An 18,416-nucleotide genomic window follows, 5' to 3' on the forward strand; every position below is an offset into this window, starting at 1 on the left:
ATACAGTGACTTAATTAATTATAAATCAGTTTAATAGAAATTTTAAATTAATGGTATTTAATATAAGTTATTTAACTAACACTTAGATAATGCATGCTACAACCCCAGTTGTGCATTCCCCTATTTCCTTGCACACTGGTATGTTGCCCAATTCCCCATTTTTTTTATAAAGGAAATGGAAGCACAAAGGTAGGTTACTAACGCAGCAAGTCATCGCTTCGAGCATCCAAGCATCAAAACAAGTAAGATTTATAACTAGTTGCTAGGCTTGTACTGTAAATTAACTCATGACTTTCTTTTTGTGGTTTGTCAACTGTAGCCCTGTTTCCTTTTGTTTGTTCTTTTACGAGGTATATTTTTTTGTTTATATTCTCCGACTAAAACTGCACTTATGTTTTCTATCTAGATGATGAATTGTGAATAAAATTTTAATGAAATAAAAATTGTCTTGCTTGTTTCATATTTTAAGCCAAAATATTGTAACAGAACATACATGGTTGATTATAAAATTAATCTGTAACAAATAAAATGTTGTCTAGTTTGTTTATTTATTAGTAAAAATTTGTGTTTAGGGATGAAGAATCAGTAAAAAATTGAATTTGCAAATAAAACTGTTTTCCTGTTTTATTTTTTTTTTAAATCAGAGAAATTAAATAACATTTAAAAATGTAAAGTGTTGTCTTTGCGTCCATTTATTTAATAAGAATTGGTGATTCAGTGAAAAATAAAATTGTAATATAAAACTGTCTTTCTTTCATTATTGTTTTCTATAAAACACACAAAAAAATGTTTTTACAAATAAAAAGTTGTCTTTGCGTCCATTTATTTAATTAATAAGAATTGGCGATTCAGTGAAAATAAAATTTGAAAATAAACTGTCTTCGTCTTTGTTTTATTATTTTTTATAAAACACAGAAATAAAATGTTTTTATAAATAAAAAGTTGTCTTTGCATCCATATTTAATTTATAAGAAATGGTGATTCAGTAAAAAATAAAATTTAATATAAATCTGTCCTCATCTTTGTTTCATTATTGTTTTCTATAAAACACAGAAATAAAATGTTTTTACAAATAAAAAGTTGTCTTTGCGTCCATATTTAATTAATAAGAATTGGTGATTCAGTGAAAAATAAAATTTGAAAATAAAACTGTCTTCATCTTTTTTTCATTATTGTTTTCTATAAAACACAGAAATAAAATGTTTTTACAAATAAAAAGTTGTTTTTGTGTCCATTTATTTATTTAATAAGAATTGGTGATTCAGTGGAAAATAAAACTGTCTTCGTCTTTTTTTTAATTATTGTTTTCTATAAAACACAGAAATAAAATGTTTTTACAAATAAAATGTTGTCTTTGCGTCCATATTTAATTAATAAGAATTGGTGATTCAGTGAAAAATTAAATTTGAAAATAAAACTGTCTTTGTCTTCTTTTCATTATTGTTTTCTCTAAAACACAGAAATAAAATTTTTTAACATTTAATATGTTGTCTTTGCGTCTATTTATTTAATGAATAAGAATTTGTGATTCAGAGAAAAATTAAATTTGTAAATAAAACTGTCTTCATCTTTATTTCATTATTGTTTTCTATAAAACACAGAAATAAAATGTTTTTACAAATAAAATGTTGTCTTTGCGTCCATTTATTTTAATAAAAATTGGTGATTCAGTGAAAAATAAAACTGTCTTCGTCTTTTTTTCATGATTGTTTTCTATAAAACACAGAAATAAAATGTTTTTACAAATAAAAAGTGAAATTGTAATTCACTCTTTTCCCTGATAACACATGTTGTTTAATAATAGTACCTTCTCTATGAGATAGGTGAAATGAATTTACTTTCAGAATTTCTGGGATTTAGTTAGCACCTATAAGAAGTTTAATGCATACAAGACTCAACTCAACAAGGAATGCAGTATCCAATGAGTGTCGGTAGGTATGCAAGACGAAGAACATTAAAAGGTACTGTAATGAAACAAAAGACTGTTTACAGTTTTAATATATTTATTGATCAAATAATGTAATAGAATTTCCCTATTTAAATATTTATTTACATTTATTACACCTAGATGATCCATATTTTCCTTTACCATGATATTAATTTATGGATTGCCATGATTTGTTTCCCATTGAAGTTTCATGATTATTTACTTTGCCTGACTGTACTCCAGAAGATGATTGTAGAATAACAACAAGCAACATTTTGAGAAACTCTCTACTTTATTCCTTTTTAATTTGCATTAACCATTTATTTTTTTAATTCTTTTTGGATTTTCAGCTAAATTCTGCCTGTGAAATGTATTATAACAAACTTTGTTGCTGTCTTTTTGGTCCTGCAAGTGGCACATCTCTTTCGTCCCAGATTGCGACGCCATCACATTGGCAAAATTTCTTTGGATTCTGAAAAAGGCCAGCAGATCTTGCAACAATTCCGCAGGAAAGTCTAGAGATAATTGATGAAAGGAATGAGAGAAATAATAAAAAGGTAATCATTTTACCAGCGTTCCGCAAACTTTTTATTTCGTGGCCTAAAATCCGGTTTCCGGGACCAAACGATGGCTCAACTACCCAGCTAGACCAACTTAAATATACAAATATAAAACTTCATAGTATTCGGGAGCTGTGTTGGTAACGCATCATTGATTAATACACGTTGAGGGCGCTGTTATAATAAATTAGAAAGTTTGTTTCCTCAAATTGTCTTAAACTCAAATGCTGAAATAAACAAAATATCTTACCCAACCCCACTGTTTCCATCGAGCTTTGATTCAGGTTTGTTTCCCCGTCCTAGATCATCTTGCGACTCGTGGACTACCAAGGACCGACCAATAATGTCCCAAACTTGAACCTTATCATCTTCTAAGCGGAAATTAGCCCTACCATTTTCATCAGCAACTACATTACCAAGATCTCCAACATGCTAAAAAGAAAGAGAATCGTAAAATCATCTAATATAGATGCATGGAACAGATTGAAATATAAAATATAGCTGAGCCAGTCAGGAGGGGCTTAAAATTTAAGATCACAAAGCTGTATTGTAGGCTTTATCAGGGAGCTTTCGATTAGAGACGAATGAGGACCAAAATGCATCCTGTTAATTCATTGTGCGCACGCAGGAATATTGGGTCCTCCCTCTACCTCAACTTGACACAGGTTTCATTTGGTTTCTTGGTCCAGTTCACGACCTACGACACATCAATTGACCTGATCTAGGTCGGTCGTCGAAAGTCAAAAGTGCCCTATTGCAATCAGAACTGTACTGATGAGTTTTAGCATCGTTATCAGTGTACAAGAATGAATAGTTGGTAATAACAACATACCCTTTCCTTGTCTCCTGGTGCACCATGCCTCCTACTGTGAGGGTTGTAATGAGAACCGCAACTGTAATTAGAAAATAAGTTTTTCAAATTGTGTAGTTTTTTTATTACATAATATAAAAAAAATGGTTTATACAGTACAGTATTAGATTTATTTACATATTAATCACACAGTTTAATTCAATACCTTTGGCATCCATTGGATAAATCCCCAAACTCATGAATAGCCAAACCATGTGGACCAGGTTTCAAATTGTCTAGTGTTCCTTCTATGACACATGTGTCTTCAGAAATCTGTAGAAATCGAAACACTCCTTGTACAAAGCTAGGACCTTGTAGCATAGAAACTGCTGCCCCTAAATGCTGAACACCTGGAAAAAATGCAAATTTATATTAGTATTTGTTGATTAAAAGTATATGTAGAGTACTACTGTTCATTAGCTACAATAACTAGTGCAAAAACATGGTAATTAAGATCATTTTTTAAATTAAAAAAAAATTTTTTTTTTTAAATTCTGACACCTTTATCGGAGTCGATAGATCCATGCCCTTTCAAGGCTGCTCTTCTTCCGGTGCTCTCCAGTAGGCTCTTGACATCTGATGTGGACATGGTCGTCTCCACTAACACTTGTTGCTGATTTAGATCTACAGAAACCGATTTTATATCTGTAAAAATATAAGTTATAGTATAAATATATCACTGTTGACATTGTCAATTAATAATGCATAATTAAAAAAAAAACTTTATACACAAGAAAAAGTTACACAACTGGGTGGTTGTTGGTTTCTTTTCATATATTATTATTTTCATCTCATTCTCACCTGGATTATTTTTTAAAGTATTTTCTATTGTTGATTGGCAACTCATGCATGTCATATTGACAGCAAACTCCATCTGAAAAGGTGGAACATTTTTTAATTAAAAAATACCATACAAAAACATTGGATTATAAATTTAAGATTATGCACCCAGGGTACATCGGTCTAAATTGTTTATTAATAATAACACAAATACTAAGTATTAATTAGATCCAGACTAGGCCTAGGCCTACTAGGCCATGCTACAAATGGTTACTGCGCAGCAGGGTAGCTGCAGATGATAACCCCTCTCTAGAGGCCTAGGCCTAGACTATAATAGGCCGCGGCCGATCGTTTGTTTGTGAAACCAGGCTAGGCCTAGGGGAAGCTTAATTAAAAAACATTATTAGGTCATACCACTGTTGGTGTAGTCATTATTCCCCTTAAAAACTAGATAAGCCCCAATCTAGATTGATGTAGGCCTAGGCCTACCCCACTTTCGTACGTGTGAACAACGCGTACGAAATTTCATTTTATCGTGTGGGTGTGAATGTGAAAACATGGAGCCTACAGTCCAGTATGCGAACCGTAATTTACCATTTTTTACCACCAATCTCTAGTCAATGTACAGTGTGTTGTTTTTGAGGGCTAGAAAGTTGTTCAAAGAACTGGTCTAGTATAGCCTTGTTCCTTAAATTTACAAACGTATTTGGTTGATTATTCATTTTTAAAGTTCTCTTCAATTGTTGTATAATGGCAGAAAAGGTCGTAGATATTATACAGGCGTTTTTAAAGTTTTTTGCAGAGGTTAGAAAAATTGATCAACATCACTTCCACTAGCTTGGCATATCCTTCTATCCTCTAGCCTACTCCAACCAATGTATGATATGATGATGAGTGATGGGATGGATGAGGGTCTTGGGTACCTAGTCTAGTGAGGCCTACAATAGCTAAGCCTAGGCTAAAATATTGTGCGGCCAGCTAGATGCTGGTCATACGAAACAGATTTGTAGCGATTAAAACAATGAATTAACCAAGTTTTCTGCTGTTATTTTATTTATTTATGCTCTACCTTGGTATCGAGCACTCTATCCTAACGCCTAACGGTCTGATACTTTCAACCTGTATATTGTATTGTATAAATAGATGAAAGAAATAATTTAGTACAAATATTCGATTAATTAAATTTTATATTAAGATGTGCATGAAATTAGTACGGTATTTAATTGGGGGAATATAATTTCCAAAAATGTTTTTAAAAATATTGAAAACAAATTAAATTCAATACAATTATTCAGTTGATATTTGGGGTAATACCGACAACTTTCACTAATTTTTACTTTTTGTTTGTGTCTACAGGCGAAATTAAACCATTGTGTGTCTTTAACGGTAGATTATAATCAACTATCGTTGGTCTCGCTGTCAATTGAAGAACTATGTGATTATATGGCAAACTTATCACAAGACATTCAGGTAAGCTAAGCCGAGTGTCAAAGGTTGAATGATTATTATTGCGAACCTTATTTTTCCTGAATAAAATTGTTTAAAATTTATGTTTAAATTTAAACAAAATCTCTTTTTAACACCCTTTCATTCCGTTCATTCAATAACAAAGAAATTTACACTGATGGCTAGCAAACAAATACATTTTTTTTCCTCATCAGAAACTCGTTGGTGCATTCAAGATAGAGACTGGAGACTCCAAGGAAGAAGGGACTGCAACACCCCCTCAAGGCCCATCAGAAATGACATCGCAACCTATTGATAAGAAGCCTGTTTTTGTCACAGATCCGTCATTCGTCCAAATCATAGCATCAAAAGAGGAGGTTTGTCTTTTAGTTTTGCATGAAATGTTTTAACACTACCCACTATCAACACTTTATGTGTTTTAATACCCCATATAATGGATGTGTAGGAAGACTTTGTATAATAGGAACAGACACAAGACTCTTTCTCTTAAATAGATACAAGAACATTACACATACCATGGAGTATTACTGTACATAAAGCTCTGTCTACAATATCAAACTTTATGTGACAACAAAATATGATGTGCCCATATATGGACACTATGATGTCATATCACTACCATATTTGGGCACATCACACTCATTGATTGTTAAACTAGCTTGATAGTTAACAATGCCTTTAAATCGAGTCAGTTTGAATGCATTCATTTCAGTACACTAAATTTGTTATACCGTAGTTAATAATTAAGACTTTGCTTGGAAGTAGTGGTTGTTTATGTTTTAAAAACATTTGTTTTCTTTAAATTCTTTAATAAAAGATTGACAGGAGAATCAAAGCATTCTTTGAAAGAAAACAAGTAGATGTGGATGAAAACAACAAACGTGAATTCTGTTCCGTTATTTCTCCCGAAAATGAAGTTGCAACATCATGTGCAAGAACAGATGCTGTATTTAAGCCTGTAAATGGTTGTAAAAGTCATGTCAAAGGTCAGTTGCTGAAACTACCAGACTTTTAGTTATCTTCATGTTAGTGAGCTTTCTTTTTGGGATGATCATATCAAGTCTCAATAGTTAATACTAATAGAGCAGGGTATACTGGGCTTGCACAGATTAATCTTTTGTTAAAAAATTACTGTCTCTCAAAATGAAAGTGCAGTCCATCTTTTTTAAGGAGTGTCTGCGTGATCACGCTCCGCCGCACTCCATAACGACCTCCTCCGCGCTCTTTAACAACCTCTAAAGCTCTGTCTACACTATCAAACTAGTTTGACAAAAAAAGTGTGATGTGCCCAAATGTGGTAGTGATATGCCCAAATATGGTAGTGATATGACATCATCATGTCTATATATGAGCACATCACATATTTTGTCACATAAAGTGTAGACGGAGCTTTAGGAGAACAACTAATCGTGCTCCTTAAATCAGAAAACATTTTTAGGAAAGAAAAATGCTCCCCTCGGAAATACAAGGCGAGCAATTTAGTGCTCTCCTGCTATTTCTTACATGATAGGCTGAAAGCTCATTTTTATGTATACCTACAATTGAAATTTGTGTATGACATTTTGTTTAAAGTCTCAAGAGTAGTCAATCCATATGGACCACAGACAAGACCATCAACAATGAACCAGTCTACTGCCAGAACCAGTAAACAATCAAATCAAGATTTGCCCAGTAGCCTTGAGGAGAGACTTAGTAATATAGAGACACATATCAAACTGAAACAAGGTACAATAATACTAGGTGTTTTCAATTTCATTTAAATCAAATAGGTTACAGTATACACTAGTTTATACTATTTATATTTATTTATACTGGATATTGAAAGCATTTTCTACCAATACTCTTTTTATAGGTCAAGTACCAAAGAACATTTACTCAAGGTTAAAAGTAATGGAGCAGAGGATATTACAACTGGAAGGGACCTCACCAGAATACTTTTCGACAGAGGTATAAGGCTTGCATTACAGTAGTTACAAAATCCTGATTCAACAGATTTCCATGTGTTTTTAAAACACTATTTGTATTCAAACTTTCCTAAAAGCCCATTCTCAATTATCGTTCAGATACACATGTCTTTTCACATGTCAACAGTTAGAATTAGTAAAATCTCAGACCTCCCAAGTTTCCCGATATTTCAAGTGATAGCCCACTAAAGGTGCAATTTCAACCAATAGTGAACAAATTTACTAGGCCCTTTTTGTTTTTATGTTGATGCCACAGATTTTAAAAATTATAATTTATTATATTATCATAATTTACTTGACAAAATTATAGCTATGGCCAACCTTTATTAACAGTGCTGTAGCCACCAGAAATAAAGTGATCACAAGGAAAGAGAACAATCTCTGTGCAGGCCAGTGTTGTTCAAGGCCTGTGAAATAGTGGTCTTCCCAACCGTACTTGTGGTTATGGCCCTTATAAAGTCTCCTAATATTTCATCTTCCCAAGTTTGAACACCTCTGTAACATTGTGTTCTTTTTGTCAGTGTTCACCTCGCAAGAAACCAAAATTTGAGTTGGAGAGCAGACAAGGATGTAACATTACGATCAGCGATATCGATGACCGAATCCAAGAGTTGAAGGAAAGCTTACGAATGAAACAGGAATTTGGAAAGAGATTAGGCCAAACCTGATATTGTTTGATTGATAGGTAAAACCTACTGTTAGCAATGGATATAGCTTTTGAGATTTGTTTGTAATGAAATTAAAATGATTACATAATAGGTTAACAAGTGCCCACATGGGAGTTATTCATTTGAACCCTCGATGGAGCTTTACTACAAGAATCGGTGTTATTAACCAGATGGTTGTCTGTGAGTGGTTGCCCAAATGAAAGGATAATTGGTGTTTTTTCCAAAAATTACATCAAAATCACAAATTCATTTGAACAACCCATGAAGCTGGACTACAAAAACCAGTGTCATTAACCAGATGTTTATCTGTGAGTGGTTGCCCAAATGAAAAGGATAATTGTGTTATAAGAGCTGGTGTTATTTATTGCCTGTTTAGAATTATCACATACTCATTTGAACAACCCATGGAGCTGGACTAAAAGAACCAGTGTTATTAACCAGATAGTAATCTGTGAGTGGTGGTTGGTCAAATGACAAAGATACTCTCTTATTTGTGTTATAGTATACTATAAATAAACAAGCATCACTGGTTATTTAGTTACACAATATTTATTTAATAGTACATTTACTTTAAAATAATTTATTTCCAAAAATTAAAAATATGTCACACATTCTAAAATGATTGTACACAAATTAAGTATTCATTTATTATAAAAATTAAATGGCATAATGTACTTTCCAAGGTGACTTTCTGTGTAAAGCGATGGCTAAATAATTGCATAGGAGGAATGTTTTGTAATTAAATATAACTTATTTCCTGCATTTATTATTTACAAACCTAATCACACACATCAACACAACCAACTGGAACTATGAATTAAATCATGTACAGTACAAATAGTTATAATACAAAGCTGGGCAAGAGAAAGCATATTTAAACAGTACTTGGAGTGGAAAAGTTCTTCTCAGTTGGGTACTGTGTACCTTGATAATAAATGAAATACTTGGCGAATTTACCATTCTGTCTTAATCATAGAATTCAAAATCATCAACAAACTCATCGGATTTCATTGTGCCTGCATGTGTTGTACCAGTACCCATTGGGACAGTCATTTCCGATTCGGACTCTATATCCGATTCATTTCCCCAGAATGCAGCTGATCGTCTGTCACTCTTTCCTGTCGATTTTAAACTTTGATCCATGGCAGATGGAACATAGCCAGATTCTCTTGGGGTTGGATCCAGTGAACTGACTGCCTCACTTCGTGTAGTCTCTACCTGGGAGCGGGGTGTTTCTGCATCATCTTCATTTTTCTCATAGGTTATACCAAGACTACCACCAAGAGACGATAAGACATTTCTTTTACCTTTACTGCAATGAAATAGTGATAATGTTAATGGATAATAGCCAAAATAGATTTAACTACTAAATCTATCTGCTATTTTGTTGGATAAAATATTGAGGCCATCATGTTTTATAGCCAGAAATCTACTTACCTAGATCTGGCACTAGATGGTGGGGTGACTAGCCTAGGGCTAGGATGAGCTGGTTTGCTATGCCTGGAATCTTCATTGTCACTGTATTCATCTCCTTCTAGGCCAGACACTTCCTCTTCTGACAAATCGTCACCTGGTTGTGAGAGCTGTCTCATCATTTGTTGATATGCATCGGTTTCTGTAAATAAATATGACAATAAAAAATGAAAAAACAGCAACAGTATACAAGGATAACACAAAATTCTGCGCTCAAAACAAACACAAATTACAAACAATAATTACCATTTAAGGGCACTTTGTTGTGGGAAGAACTTTCTGAATCAACACTTTCCTCTGAGTCACTCTTCATGCCCTGTAAATCCAGTGGAGGAACTAAAACAGACAACAAACACAAATGCTGACATAAAAAAAGCGTACAGTGTACAAACAATTCTGAAAGTTTATGGTGCTGAGACATTAATATTAAAAAAATACACACAAGCCATCATTGTGACAGGGTCCCATTAATGTTGGCAAGTCACAGAAGCTAGTCTCTGCATCATGAATATACTGTATGTTCCAAAATACAAACAAGTCCACATTGCGACACAGAAGCTAGTCTCTAACTTTGCATCACGAACCATACCTTGATTATTACTTCCATCTTGTCTTGTGGATGTTCTGTTATTTTGTGTGAAGTTTGGTGTAGCTCCTCCTATTGAAGAAACCGTCTCATCAAGAGTTTCATTAAGTGGAATGACAGCTAAGACATCTTTTAGAATCTGAATTGCCTGATATTAAAAAGAAATACATTTTTATAAAAATTGTGTAATATTTTCTATTTATTATATATTCAGTAATATTCATGTTTGTACTAATAATGATATTTTTCAGTTGGAATCAGTAGCTTACTTTTGTTTTGTGAGCATCCACACTTTCTGCCTTGATCATCAGCGGTGCAAATTTACTTGCAATTTCTTCAATGCTGAAAACTTCTCTTTGAAGTAGTGTAGCAAAGTGTTGTAGTAGCCTGTCCCATATTGCCAAGGAGGCTGAGTACATGTAGGACCTAAAGGCAATATTTTAATGAAGGGAATTTGGTGGTTATAATGGTTCATTCACAATAAAATGAATGTCATCTCTCCTAAGGGTCTCTTCATTTCGTCCAAATTTTCTGTCCACTGACCGAGATGGAACAGAACACTGAAAGATGCACTGGGTTCTTTAAAGCAAGAAATAAGACTTGTTCTACCCCCAGAACTATGGCCAAGGAGAGCCTTGAACCTGCTCGACTCTTTGTACAATTCTTCAACATAACCTATAAATTCAACATACCTAATTCTAACCTCACTGCATGGCATTGTACTGGTTAGAATTTTATCTGATATCAGACATCCTCCACTGGACTTGCGTATGATAAGTGGCAATTCCTTAAGGATCACCATGCTCACAGTGTTGGGATTCAGATGCTGTAGGCTCTTCTTATTGTTTGATTCCCTATTGAAGTTGTAAATAAAGGAGTTGGATTTTAACAAGAAATTTACTAGTTCAGCTAATATGCCATGTTCAAACAGATCTGTAGTGCCCATGGAACTAATACAGTAAAGGCCCTTTTATTGTCCAAGATATTGTTGATAGTATTTGTAGTATATTTGGCAGCCCTATTGGTACCCCTTGGACCAGATAATAATAATAATCAGCAGACCTCTACTAAATCTTGATATATTATTTATATATAAGGCAAATCACAACAAATATTGCTTCTGTCTTACTTTACAATCTCAGCTATGATAGCTTGTGTGCCCAAGGGGGCATTGTACATCATGTCCACTTCATCACTTTCTTCGATCTCAAGCTCTATTGCCTTAATCATATGCCATAGTCCATCTACTGTCACTGCAGGATCTTCAGGCTCAGAACTGAAAATAAGTTATTTTCTTCATCTATTAATTGATTATTGGCTGGGTCATTAATATGAAGGCTTATCTAGCTCCTCAAAGTTTCTATATGAGCAGTGCAAATATATCTTTTGCAAAAGTTTAAAACACTCGTTAGAGACCAGTCAAATATGCCTATCGATATTCTATACTGATCTGTCTCCATGTTCTTACAACCAGAGGGAAAATATTAAGTGTGTGTGAAAAGATTAAATATAATGAAAGTGAAATTTTAGTTTGAGTGAACCATTAAGATTTTGATTCATACTTAAATCAGTAAATTATAGTACTGTATTTTATTTTTTACCATACCTCTCCTTATGTTTGCCAACTAGTGCAGGTTGCGTTTTGGAACCATCATCCGATAAAGGTAAGCTGGTCTCGCTCCCAATTTCACTGTCACTTCCATTTTCTACATCTGATGTTTCTATTACAAAAATAATTATTATTAAATATAACAAAAGATACATTGACAATCTCACTTTAGAATGCAGGAAAATATTACAAACGCAGATAGAAACAATATCATACATCTTGAATGCCATTAATCATACCTTTTAACGGTATTATAGCTTCTTCTTTAATGTCAATCGTTTCTTGCCGTTTTATTCCATTACTATGCAAGTTCTCTTTAGTGACTGGTGACTCCTCCTCGTCCCCTTCTGTTTCTGATGTAAATGCTGTTGAAGTTGATTCTTTACGTTCAGGTGAGCTTTCTTGCAGATCAGTTTCAACTGGCTTCTGTCTTGAAAGCATTGGAGCAGAATGCTGTTGACTAGCTCCACTCACCGAACCTAAGCTATCGTCTTTCTTAACAGCACTTACTTGAGGACTTTTGATATCTAATGGATGGTAGTCATTTTCAGATTCTACAGATATGCCAAGACCATGTTCTTCAATACCACCATGGTTGTTCCTTACTAGAACACCAGACTCCGAATCTGTAGATTTTCTTTTATCACGCATAAGATTCTTTGGGGAAGTAACATCTGGACGGAATCTTTGAATAGAATCTTGTGTACCACTTAGAGTCATGTCACCATCTTTTCGGAAGCTCTGTGGGACCTCATATTCACTTGTTCCAACACAAGGGTAGTCATAATCATCATTTGATACCTGTTTTGGAATCAACATTTTTTTACCACGACCACCACCACCTTCTTCTGGTTTTTCATATTCAGTAAAGAACTTGTTGGAAGGTTTTACTGCAGGCTTTACTGTATGTGTCTGTGGTGGCCTCTGAGAATTAAGAGATTGATCCATTTCAGGTTGATGCGCCAATAGTTGGGGCATGTGTGTGTCTGATGGCACTTGCAGTTTAGGATTGTCAAGATGCCGTGGAACTTCCAGTTCAAGAGATGCACTTTGTAAACGAAGTCTGTTTAAACGTTGATGCTCATTTTCATCAAACTTGAAAAGAAAAGTTAATTTTAATTACATAATGTTACACAAAGACAAGTACTTGATTAATAATTTTAGAAAAAATTTCAGAATGAAATATTATTCTGACATTGATGTCAGATATGAATGGTTGATAATGTGATGATGATGTTCCACTCACTTTGGTGTCCAATATTTGCTTTTGTTGTTGCTTAAGTTCCAGTCTTTCTTTCCACCTTGGATACATCTTTTCAACTTGCAATTCATATTGCTCCTGAAAAATATAACATGACATTACCAGTGGCTTAACAGCTATGAGCGCTTACTAGCTAAACCCAGGAGCCCCAGAGATTAAGGGGCTGCAGAGCATAGTAGTCCAATGCAACTACCCAGCATTGGAGTGCCCCTTCTTAGGAGTGCTAAACCAGGGGCCTTTGCCAATTGCGCACACCACTGATTTTTACAATTAGTTAGTGACAGATCCAGCAGCTTGGATGTGCAATAATAGAAAGTTGAACACTGTAGGCCTACCTTCAACATCCTAAGCCTTTCTGTTCTTGCTGTGAGGGCATCCATGTGGGTTTGTACACGTTGAAAGTCCTTCAGTAGTTGTTCATTTCGTGCACGGCTTTTTCTCTCATCATCACAAATTTTTTGCCAGTAACTCTGAAGTTTTGCTGCTTTAAACCGGCTCCTGTTGATATAAATATTATAGGTTATTCACATTTTATCTCCAAAAGACTGTTGTCAATGTATTGTAAAATAAAGAAAATAAGTGTTTTGCTGCCAGCATTTGAATCACTGTGCAAACTTACACATTTCTTCCAGATTTCAAATATGTGTTCAGTTGTTGATCCAAATCCATCCTTTCTTGTTCTCTGCAATTTACAACAATATTAAAACAAAAAAAATAATAATTTAATAAAATAACTACTACTACTAGGCCTATTGAGTTTAAATTAAATATTCAGCGTAGCTACTTTGGTAATTAAACACTTAAAACGGCGGTAGTAAACCTCAAGAATGCGTAGGCCACCTGTCGCCGCCGATAACCGGCAAGACTAGGCAGTCGTTGAAGGGGGAAAATAGGTTTATGTCGCCTCGTTTTAGGAGAATGCATTTTGATTTCGTAGCCTAGATCTAGCATCATATTTTGAACAGAAATACACAAGTAAAATATTATCAAGTAGCATATTCAAATTACTAATATTATCGTCATATATTATTAATAAAATAACATACTTTGCGTGCTGTAAACGTTGTAATTCCTTCACTTTTTGATAATATTCAATAGACATCTCATACCCGCGGTTTAACAATTCAATTCACGGGGAGGAATAAAAGTTTATTGATACTTGATAGTCTTAATTCGTCCAGTCGTATCTTCAATTTTACACCATATATGTACTCGTAACGGCTGCACAAACGTCTACAGACGTAAACAAACATCTTTGCCCCTCCCCCACACCACGTGTCGAGAATCAGTCAACTGTATCATTTGTAGTAGTAGAGTAGTAGTAGGTAGGAAGAATGTTATATTTGGATGTCCATTTCTTCTCTAATTTACTCTTCCTGTCTTTTTTTATTTTAGAAATTCAATCCAGTGATTTGATTGAAAAACCTAATGTTGTTCTAATATTAGCAGATGATCTTGGGTTTGGAGACCTGTCTTCATACGGACACCCCACTCAAGAAGTAGGCGCAATTGACCAGCTAGCAGCAGAGGGAATTCGGTTTACTCAATGGTACAGTCCTAGTTCACTATGCTCTCCAAGCAGAGCAGCTATGCTCACAGGTAGTTGCTTGGTTTTTCCTGATTGTTTATTGGATGTCTCAATTTCATGTATTAAATTGTTCTATGATTATAATTGCGTTATTTATTTATTTGCTCTTTATATTGGGTGACCTCTTCAGTAAAAAAAAAACTGTTCTCCGAGAGGGCCCAGACAGTACACAAAACACAATAGCAGTAAAATTACAAAACAAATTTAAACAAGCCAGTGACAAATAAAAAAGAATACAACAAAGAATAAAATAACACCCCACCCACCCCCACACTCAAACCGCATCATCCTCACTGAGTTTCAACCAATCAGCTGATTTTATTCATGAGGTCTTCAAAATTATTCTTTGTCATCAGGTAGATTACCAGTTCGTTTAGGTGTTTATGGTGACCTACAAGTGTTTTTACAAGGATCTCAAAATGGTTTGCCGAAAGAAGAGGTTACAATTCCGGAAGCACTTAAAAGACATGGATACAAGACGGGAATGACTGGAAAGTGGCATCTAGGTACTGGACATACAACTGACAACAATGATGCTCCAAAAATAATTAGTCTTTTTTATTAACACACTAAATATGATTTTTTAAACATAGCTTGCCAATGTATGTCTGTCTTTCCTGTTAAGAGTGTCAACTTTTCTAAAAACCTTAATGAAGAACGGACACACAAAAATGCACACTTACTTTGACAGGCACTTTATAATTCATCCTCCCTAAACTTCATAACTTTAATTACATTATTATTTACACATTAATTCTAATGTTTTTATTTAAATATAGGAATAAATGAGTTTGAAGCCAATGATGGCAGACATCTTCCAGTTCACCATGGTTTTGACTTTGTTGGCTACAATCTACCATTCACAAACCACTGGTTGTGTGATGATACTGGAGTATGCTAACTACTGTGTTTTTTCATTGAAGTATAGGCTCTCCCAATACCGAACTCTCTGAAAACCAGAAACTCACCCAATACCATACTTTTCTTGAAGTCCAAACGGTCTAAATTTCATTTTTACCTTAACACAGTCTGAAAACCAGACTTCCTGGAAAACTAACATATTTGGCCAACCCAAAAGGTGTCCGGTATTGGGAGAGTTGACTGTATTATTACATTAAAGTATTATATAATTCTTATATTGCCAAATGGTGACAAGCGAAAGCTTTTTATTTGGCAGTCCGTAAAAGTAAATTTTGAATTCTGTATGTATAATATAATTTTTCATAACAATTTTTCATAAAAATGAAATATGTAAATTTATTCACAAACCCAATCATAGCTGTCAACACAACAATTAAATGTTGTTTCAGGTAACACTGTCCCTCCTCATTCATTCAATTATTTTTCATATAATATTTGTTCATTTCAGTTATCTACTTAATTATTATATCATTTATTCATATATTCATGTGTTTGTAAACCCATGTGTTTGTTCATATATTTTGCACACTTCATACACACACCTGAAATATTAAATGTTGAAAAAAAGTACACTTGTAAAAATGAAAATGTGGAAAATCATTCAGTAATTTTTGTGGTATAAAAAATTGCATAAAAAATCGTAAATTTGTTTCTAATTTTTCTAGAATGTGTTGCTTTTCAGATACATCAAACACATTCAACACCTTCATTTTGTTTCTTATACTACAACACGACAATTGTCCAACAACCAATCAAACTGCAAGAATTAACCTCATCTCTTGTGTTAGATGCAAAGGCTTTCATACACGAAAATAAGGATGATCCGTTCTTTTTGTATTTCTCTTTAAATAATGTACATGACGCAATGTTTGCAGGAAATAAATTTAAAGGGAAATCAAAACGAGGTGAGATGTTAAATCCTAGAGCATGCATGCAGCAGCCTACCCTCCCAATCAAGTCCAGGCTCGTCCGGTCCCCGCCGCCGGGACGATAGACAGTTGTTGCGCGAACGATTGATAAAAGTTTAGAAAATTTCATGGATAGGTGGCGCTGTTGTATGAAAAAAAAAACGTTGACGCGCAAGGTCTAAATCGACGCGCGCGCAGACCAGAGACCGTTTATTTATTTTTTTTGGCCTTATATATTTAGTTTTTTAATGATTTCAAAATTATCAACCAGTTTCAATAAGTTTATGTGCTGTTTTTATTTTTAATATTGTTTTTTCAATCAATGATAATATAGTATGATGAACTCCTCTTTCAGGCATCTATGGCGATTGTGTTAATGATATGCATTGGGCTGTCGGTGAGGTCATTGACACCTTAAAGCAATTGAGATTGGAGAAGAAAACCCTTGTTTTGTTCCTGTCAGACCATGGACCTCACACCGAACTTGGCAATGAGGGAGGAATAACTGGCCCATTTAGAGGTAAATTTCATTAATATTTGCAGGTAATTTGATAAAGAATGACTATATTAAAAAAAAAAGGCTGACATGCATGAGGCCCTCAACACTTAAAAAACAGGAACGATACAAATATGAAAAGAAGGATAACAAAAAGAGAAAAAAAGAGCCCAATAAAAAATATATATATAAATATGAATATAAAGAAATAGACTCTTTTTAGCATCTTGAGAGATATTTGAAGGCATACCATGGAGTGTAGCTGCTGAGATGGGTGGAGGTCTTCTGCTTAAATTTCTAATACAAGGTACCGGTATTTATTCCGATTTATTATTAAACCTCCCTCAAGGTAATAAAGGAACGTCGTGGGAAGGAGGCTACCGTGTTCCTGCGATTGCCTGGTGGCCAGGAGTGATAAAGCCTGGCCAAACATCAAACTCTGTCATAAGCAGTCTTGATTTATACCCCACAATTATAAACATAATAAATGGCAACATATCTAACAACTTACCGTATGATGGTGTAAACGTAAAGAATGCAATACTGGAAAATGCAGACATTGGTATAAGAACGTTGTTCTATTATTGTGACGACCGATTAACAGCTGTTCGATATGGGTCGTATAAAGTTCATTTTTACACCTTTGGTGAATATGACCCCAGTGTATATAACGTTGATGGGCCTAAGCATGGTATACCCCAAGATAACTATTACCACTGTTTAGAATGCTATGATGACTGTGTTAAAGGTCATAATCCACCTATAATGTATAATATTGATATAGATCCAAGTGAATTGTATCCACTTGATATTAATACGCATGCTGATGTATTGGAGAAAGTTTTTGAGGAACTCCAGAAACACAAAGAAACTTTAAAAGTGAGGCCCGCTTTACTTAATACGTGGATAAAGAGTCTTGTTCCATGTTGTAACCCTCCATATTGCATATGTGACAAGACAAACCAAAATTTACAATCATGTCATTTAAGACAATAACTTTATTTTTAAATTCTCATGATTTCCAAATTATGCAACCATATGTATACAGGGTAATTAGATTAAGAGATGAATAATATATTTTATTTTAATAACTGTAGTATAGATTAAAATCTTAAATTAAGACATTAATTGTGTACAATTGAAAAGAATAGACATGTACTAATTTCATTACTGTAAATTAAGTAATATATTGGAGCCAAAGTTATACATTTTTAGAACTTAACAATCCAGGTAACCTGGGTTAAAATATCTACCTCTGTTGCAAAACTTTTTTATAGACAAAGAAGTGCTACAACCTAACTATACTACATTAAAATCCACCATAAATGGTGACAAACACATAAATTTGATATTTTTAT

The 18,416-nt window shown here is 34.0% G+C and overlaps 4 protein-coding genes across 7 annotated transcripts in view; 2 read left to right on the forward strand and 2 right to left on the reverse strand.

The window, feature by feature from the left end:
* Window positions 1-1,757: 1,757 nt before the first annotated feature.
* The window catches only part of LOC144852035 (copper chaperone for superoxide dismutase-like), a 121,245-nt gene continuing 104,586 nt past the window's right edge, over window positions 1,758-18,416 (reverse strand). The window contains exons 1-7 of one of the 3 annotated variants that reach the window (XM_078709719.1): window positions 4,712-4,903; window positions 4,139-4,211; window positions 3,839-3,982; window positions 3,504-3,687; window positions 3,320-3,380; window positions 2,738-2,919; window positions 1,758-2,442 (exon numbers count right to left, since the gene is read on the reverse strand). In XM_078709719.1, coding sequence (XP_078565845.1) covers window positions 2,301-2,442; window positions 2,738-2,919; window positions 3,320-3,380; window positions 3,504-3,687; window positions 3,839-3,982; window positions 4,139-4,211; window positions 4,712-4,714 — 789 coding nt within the window. In that variant the 5' untranslated portion in view covers window positions 4,715-4,903 and the 3' untranslated portion in view covers window positions 1,758-2,300. Of the gene's footprint in view, window positions 2,443-2,737; window positions 2,920-3,319; window positions 3,381-3,503; window positions 3,688-3,838; window positions 3,983-4,138; window positions 4,213-4,531; window positions 4,664-4,711; window positions 4,904-18,416 lie in introns of those variants that run through there. The other 2 variants (XM_078709718.1, XM_078709720.1) reach the window with 2 other exon arrangements.
* Window positions 4,679-8,890, forward strand: LOC144852034 (MAP3K12-binding inhibitory protein 1-like). 2 transcript variants are annotated; one of them, XM_078709717.1, is made up of 7 exons: window positions 4,679-4,702; window positions 5,474-5,587; window positions 5,779-5,940; window positions 6,402-6,570; window positions 7,157-7,309; window positions 7,437-7,531; window positions 8,070-8,890. In XM_078709717.1, exons 1-7 carry the CDS (start codon window positions 4,694-4,696, stop codon window positions 8,214-8,216), a joined length of 849 nt encoding a protein of 282 aa, XP_078565843.1. In that variant the 5' UTR covers window positions 4,679-4,693; the 3' UTR covers window positions 8,217-8,890. The 2 variants fall into 2 exon arrangements, with proteins under 2 accessions (XP_078565843.1, XP_078565842.1); XM_078709716.1 differs by lacking the exon at window positions 4,679-4,702 and adding an exon at window positions 4,781-4,921.
* LOC144852029 (uncharacterized) lies at window positions 8,751-14,273 on the reverse strand. Its single transcript, XM_078709709.1, has 13 exons — window positions 14,192-14,273; window positions 13,765-13,827; window positions 13,481-13,643; window positions 13,131-13,223; window positions 12,124-12,979; window positions 11,882-11,996; window positions 11,405-11,551; window positions 10,968-11,129; window positions 10,545-10,701; window positions 10,279-10,423; window positions 9,936-10,025; window positions 9,654-9,831; window positions 8,751-9,528 (listed from the first exon to the last, which is right to left on the reverse strand). Exons 1-13 carry the CDS (start codon window positions 14,245-14,247, stop codon window positions 9,183-9,185), a joined length of 2,571 nt encoding a protein of 856 aa, XP_078565835.1. The 5' UTR covers window positions 14,248-14,273; the 3' UTR covers window positions 8,751-9,182.
* On the forward strand, window positions 14,431-18,164 carry LOC144853022 (arylsulfatase-like). The gene is made up of 6 exons (XM_078711079.1): window positions 14,431-14,744; window positions 15,090-15,239; window positions 15,513-15,625; window positions 16,337-16,559; window positions 16,918-17,082; window positions 17,408-18,164. The coding sequence occupies exons 1-6, from the start codon at window positions 14,480-14,482 to the stop codon at window positions 18,052-18,054; spliced, it is 1,563 nt and encodes a 520-aa protein (XP_078567205.1). The 5' UTR covers window positions 14,431-14,479; the 3' UTR covers window positions 18,055-18,164.

This window comes from Antedon bifida, chromosome 9 (genome assembly GCF_963402885.1).
Source record: "Antedon bifida chromosome 9, ecAntBifi1.1, whole genome shotgun sequence".
NCBI classification, from domain to species: Eukaryota; Metazoa; Echinodermata; class Crinoidea; order Comatulida; family Antedonidae; genus Antedon; species Antedon bifida.

What these genes read in the sequence shown, in the direction of transcription:
- LOC144852034 (XM_078709716.1), top strand. Translation starts at nt 4,868, where the DNA reads ATGGCAGAAAAGGTCGTAGATATTATACAGGCGTTTTTAAAGTTTTTT. An exon ending in TTTTAAAGTTTTTTGCAGAG is followed by an intron (nt 4,922 to 5,473) that starts GTTAGAAAAATT and finishes TTGTGTCTACAG; the next exon opens with GCGAAATTAAACCATTGTGT. An exon ending in ACATATCAAACTGAAACAAG is followed by an intron (nt 7,310 to 7,436) that starts GTACAATAATAC and finishes CTCTTTTTATAG; the next exon opens with GTCAAGTACCAAAGAACATT.
- LOC144853022 (XM_078711079.1), top strand. Translation starts at nt 14,480, where the DNA reads ATGTTATATTTGGATGTCCATTTCTTCTCTAATTTACTCTTCCTGTCT. An exon ending in CAGAGCAGCTATGCTCACAG is followed by an intron (nt 14,745 to 15,089) that starts GTAGTTGCTTGG and finishes CTTTGTCATCAG; the next exon opens with GTAGATTACCAGTTCGTTTA. An exon ending in TAAAGGGAAATCAAAACGAG is followed by an intron (nt 16,560 to 16,917) that starts GTGAGATGTTAA and finishes CTCCTCTTTCAG; the next exon opens with GCATCTATGGCGATTGTGTT.
- LOC144852029 (XM_078709709.1), bottom strand. Translation starts at nt 14,247, where the DNA reads ATGTCTATTGAATATTATCAAAAAGTGAAGGAATTACAACGTTTACAG. An exon ending in AAAGGCTTAGGATGTTGAAG is followed by an intron (nt 13,224 to 13,480) that starts GTAGGCCTACAG and finishes TATATTTTTCAG; the next exon opens with GAGCAATATGAATTGCAAGT. An exon ending in CCATCTAGTGCCAGATCTAG is followed by an intron (nt 9,529 to 9,653) that starts GTAAGTAGATTT and finishes ATTTCATTGCAG; the next exon opens with TAAAGGTAAAAGAAATGTCT.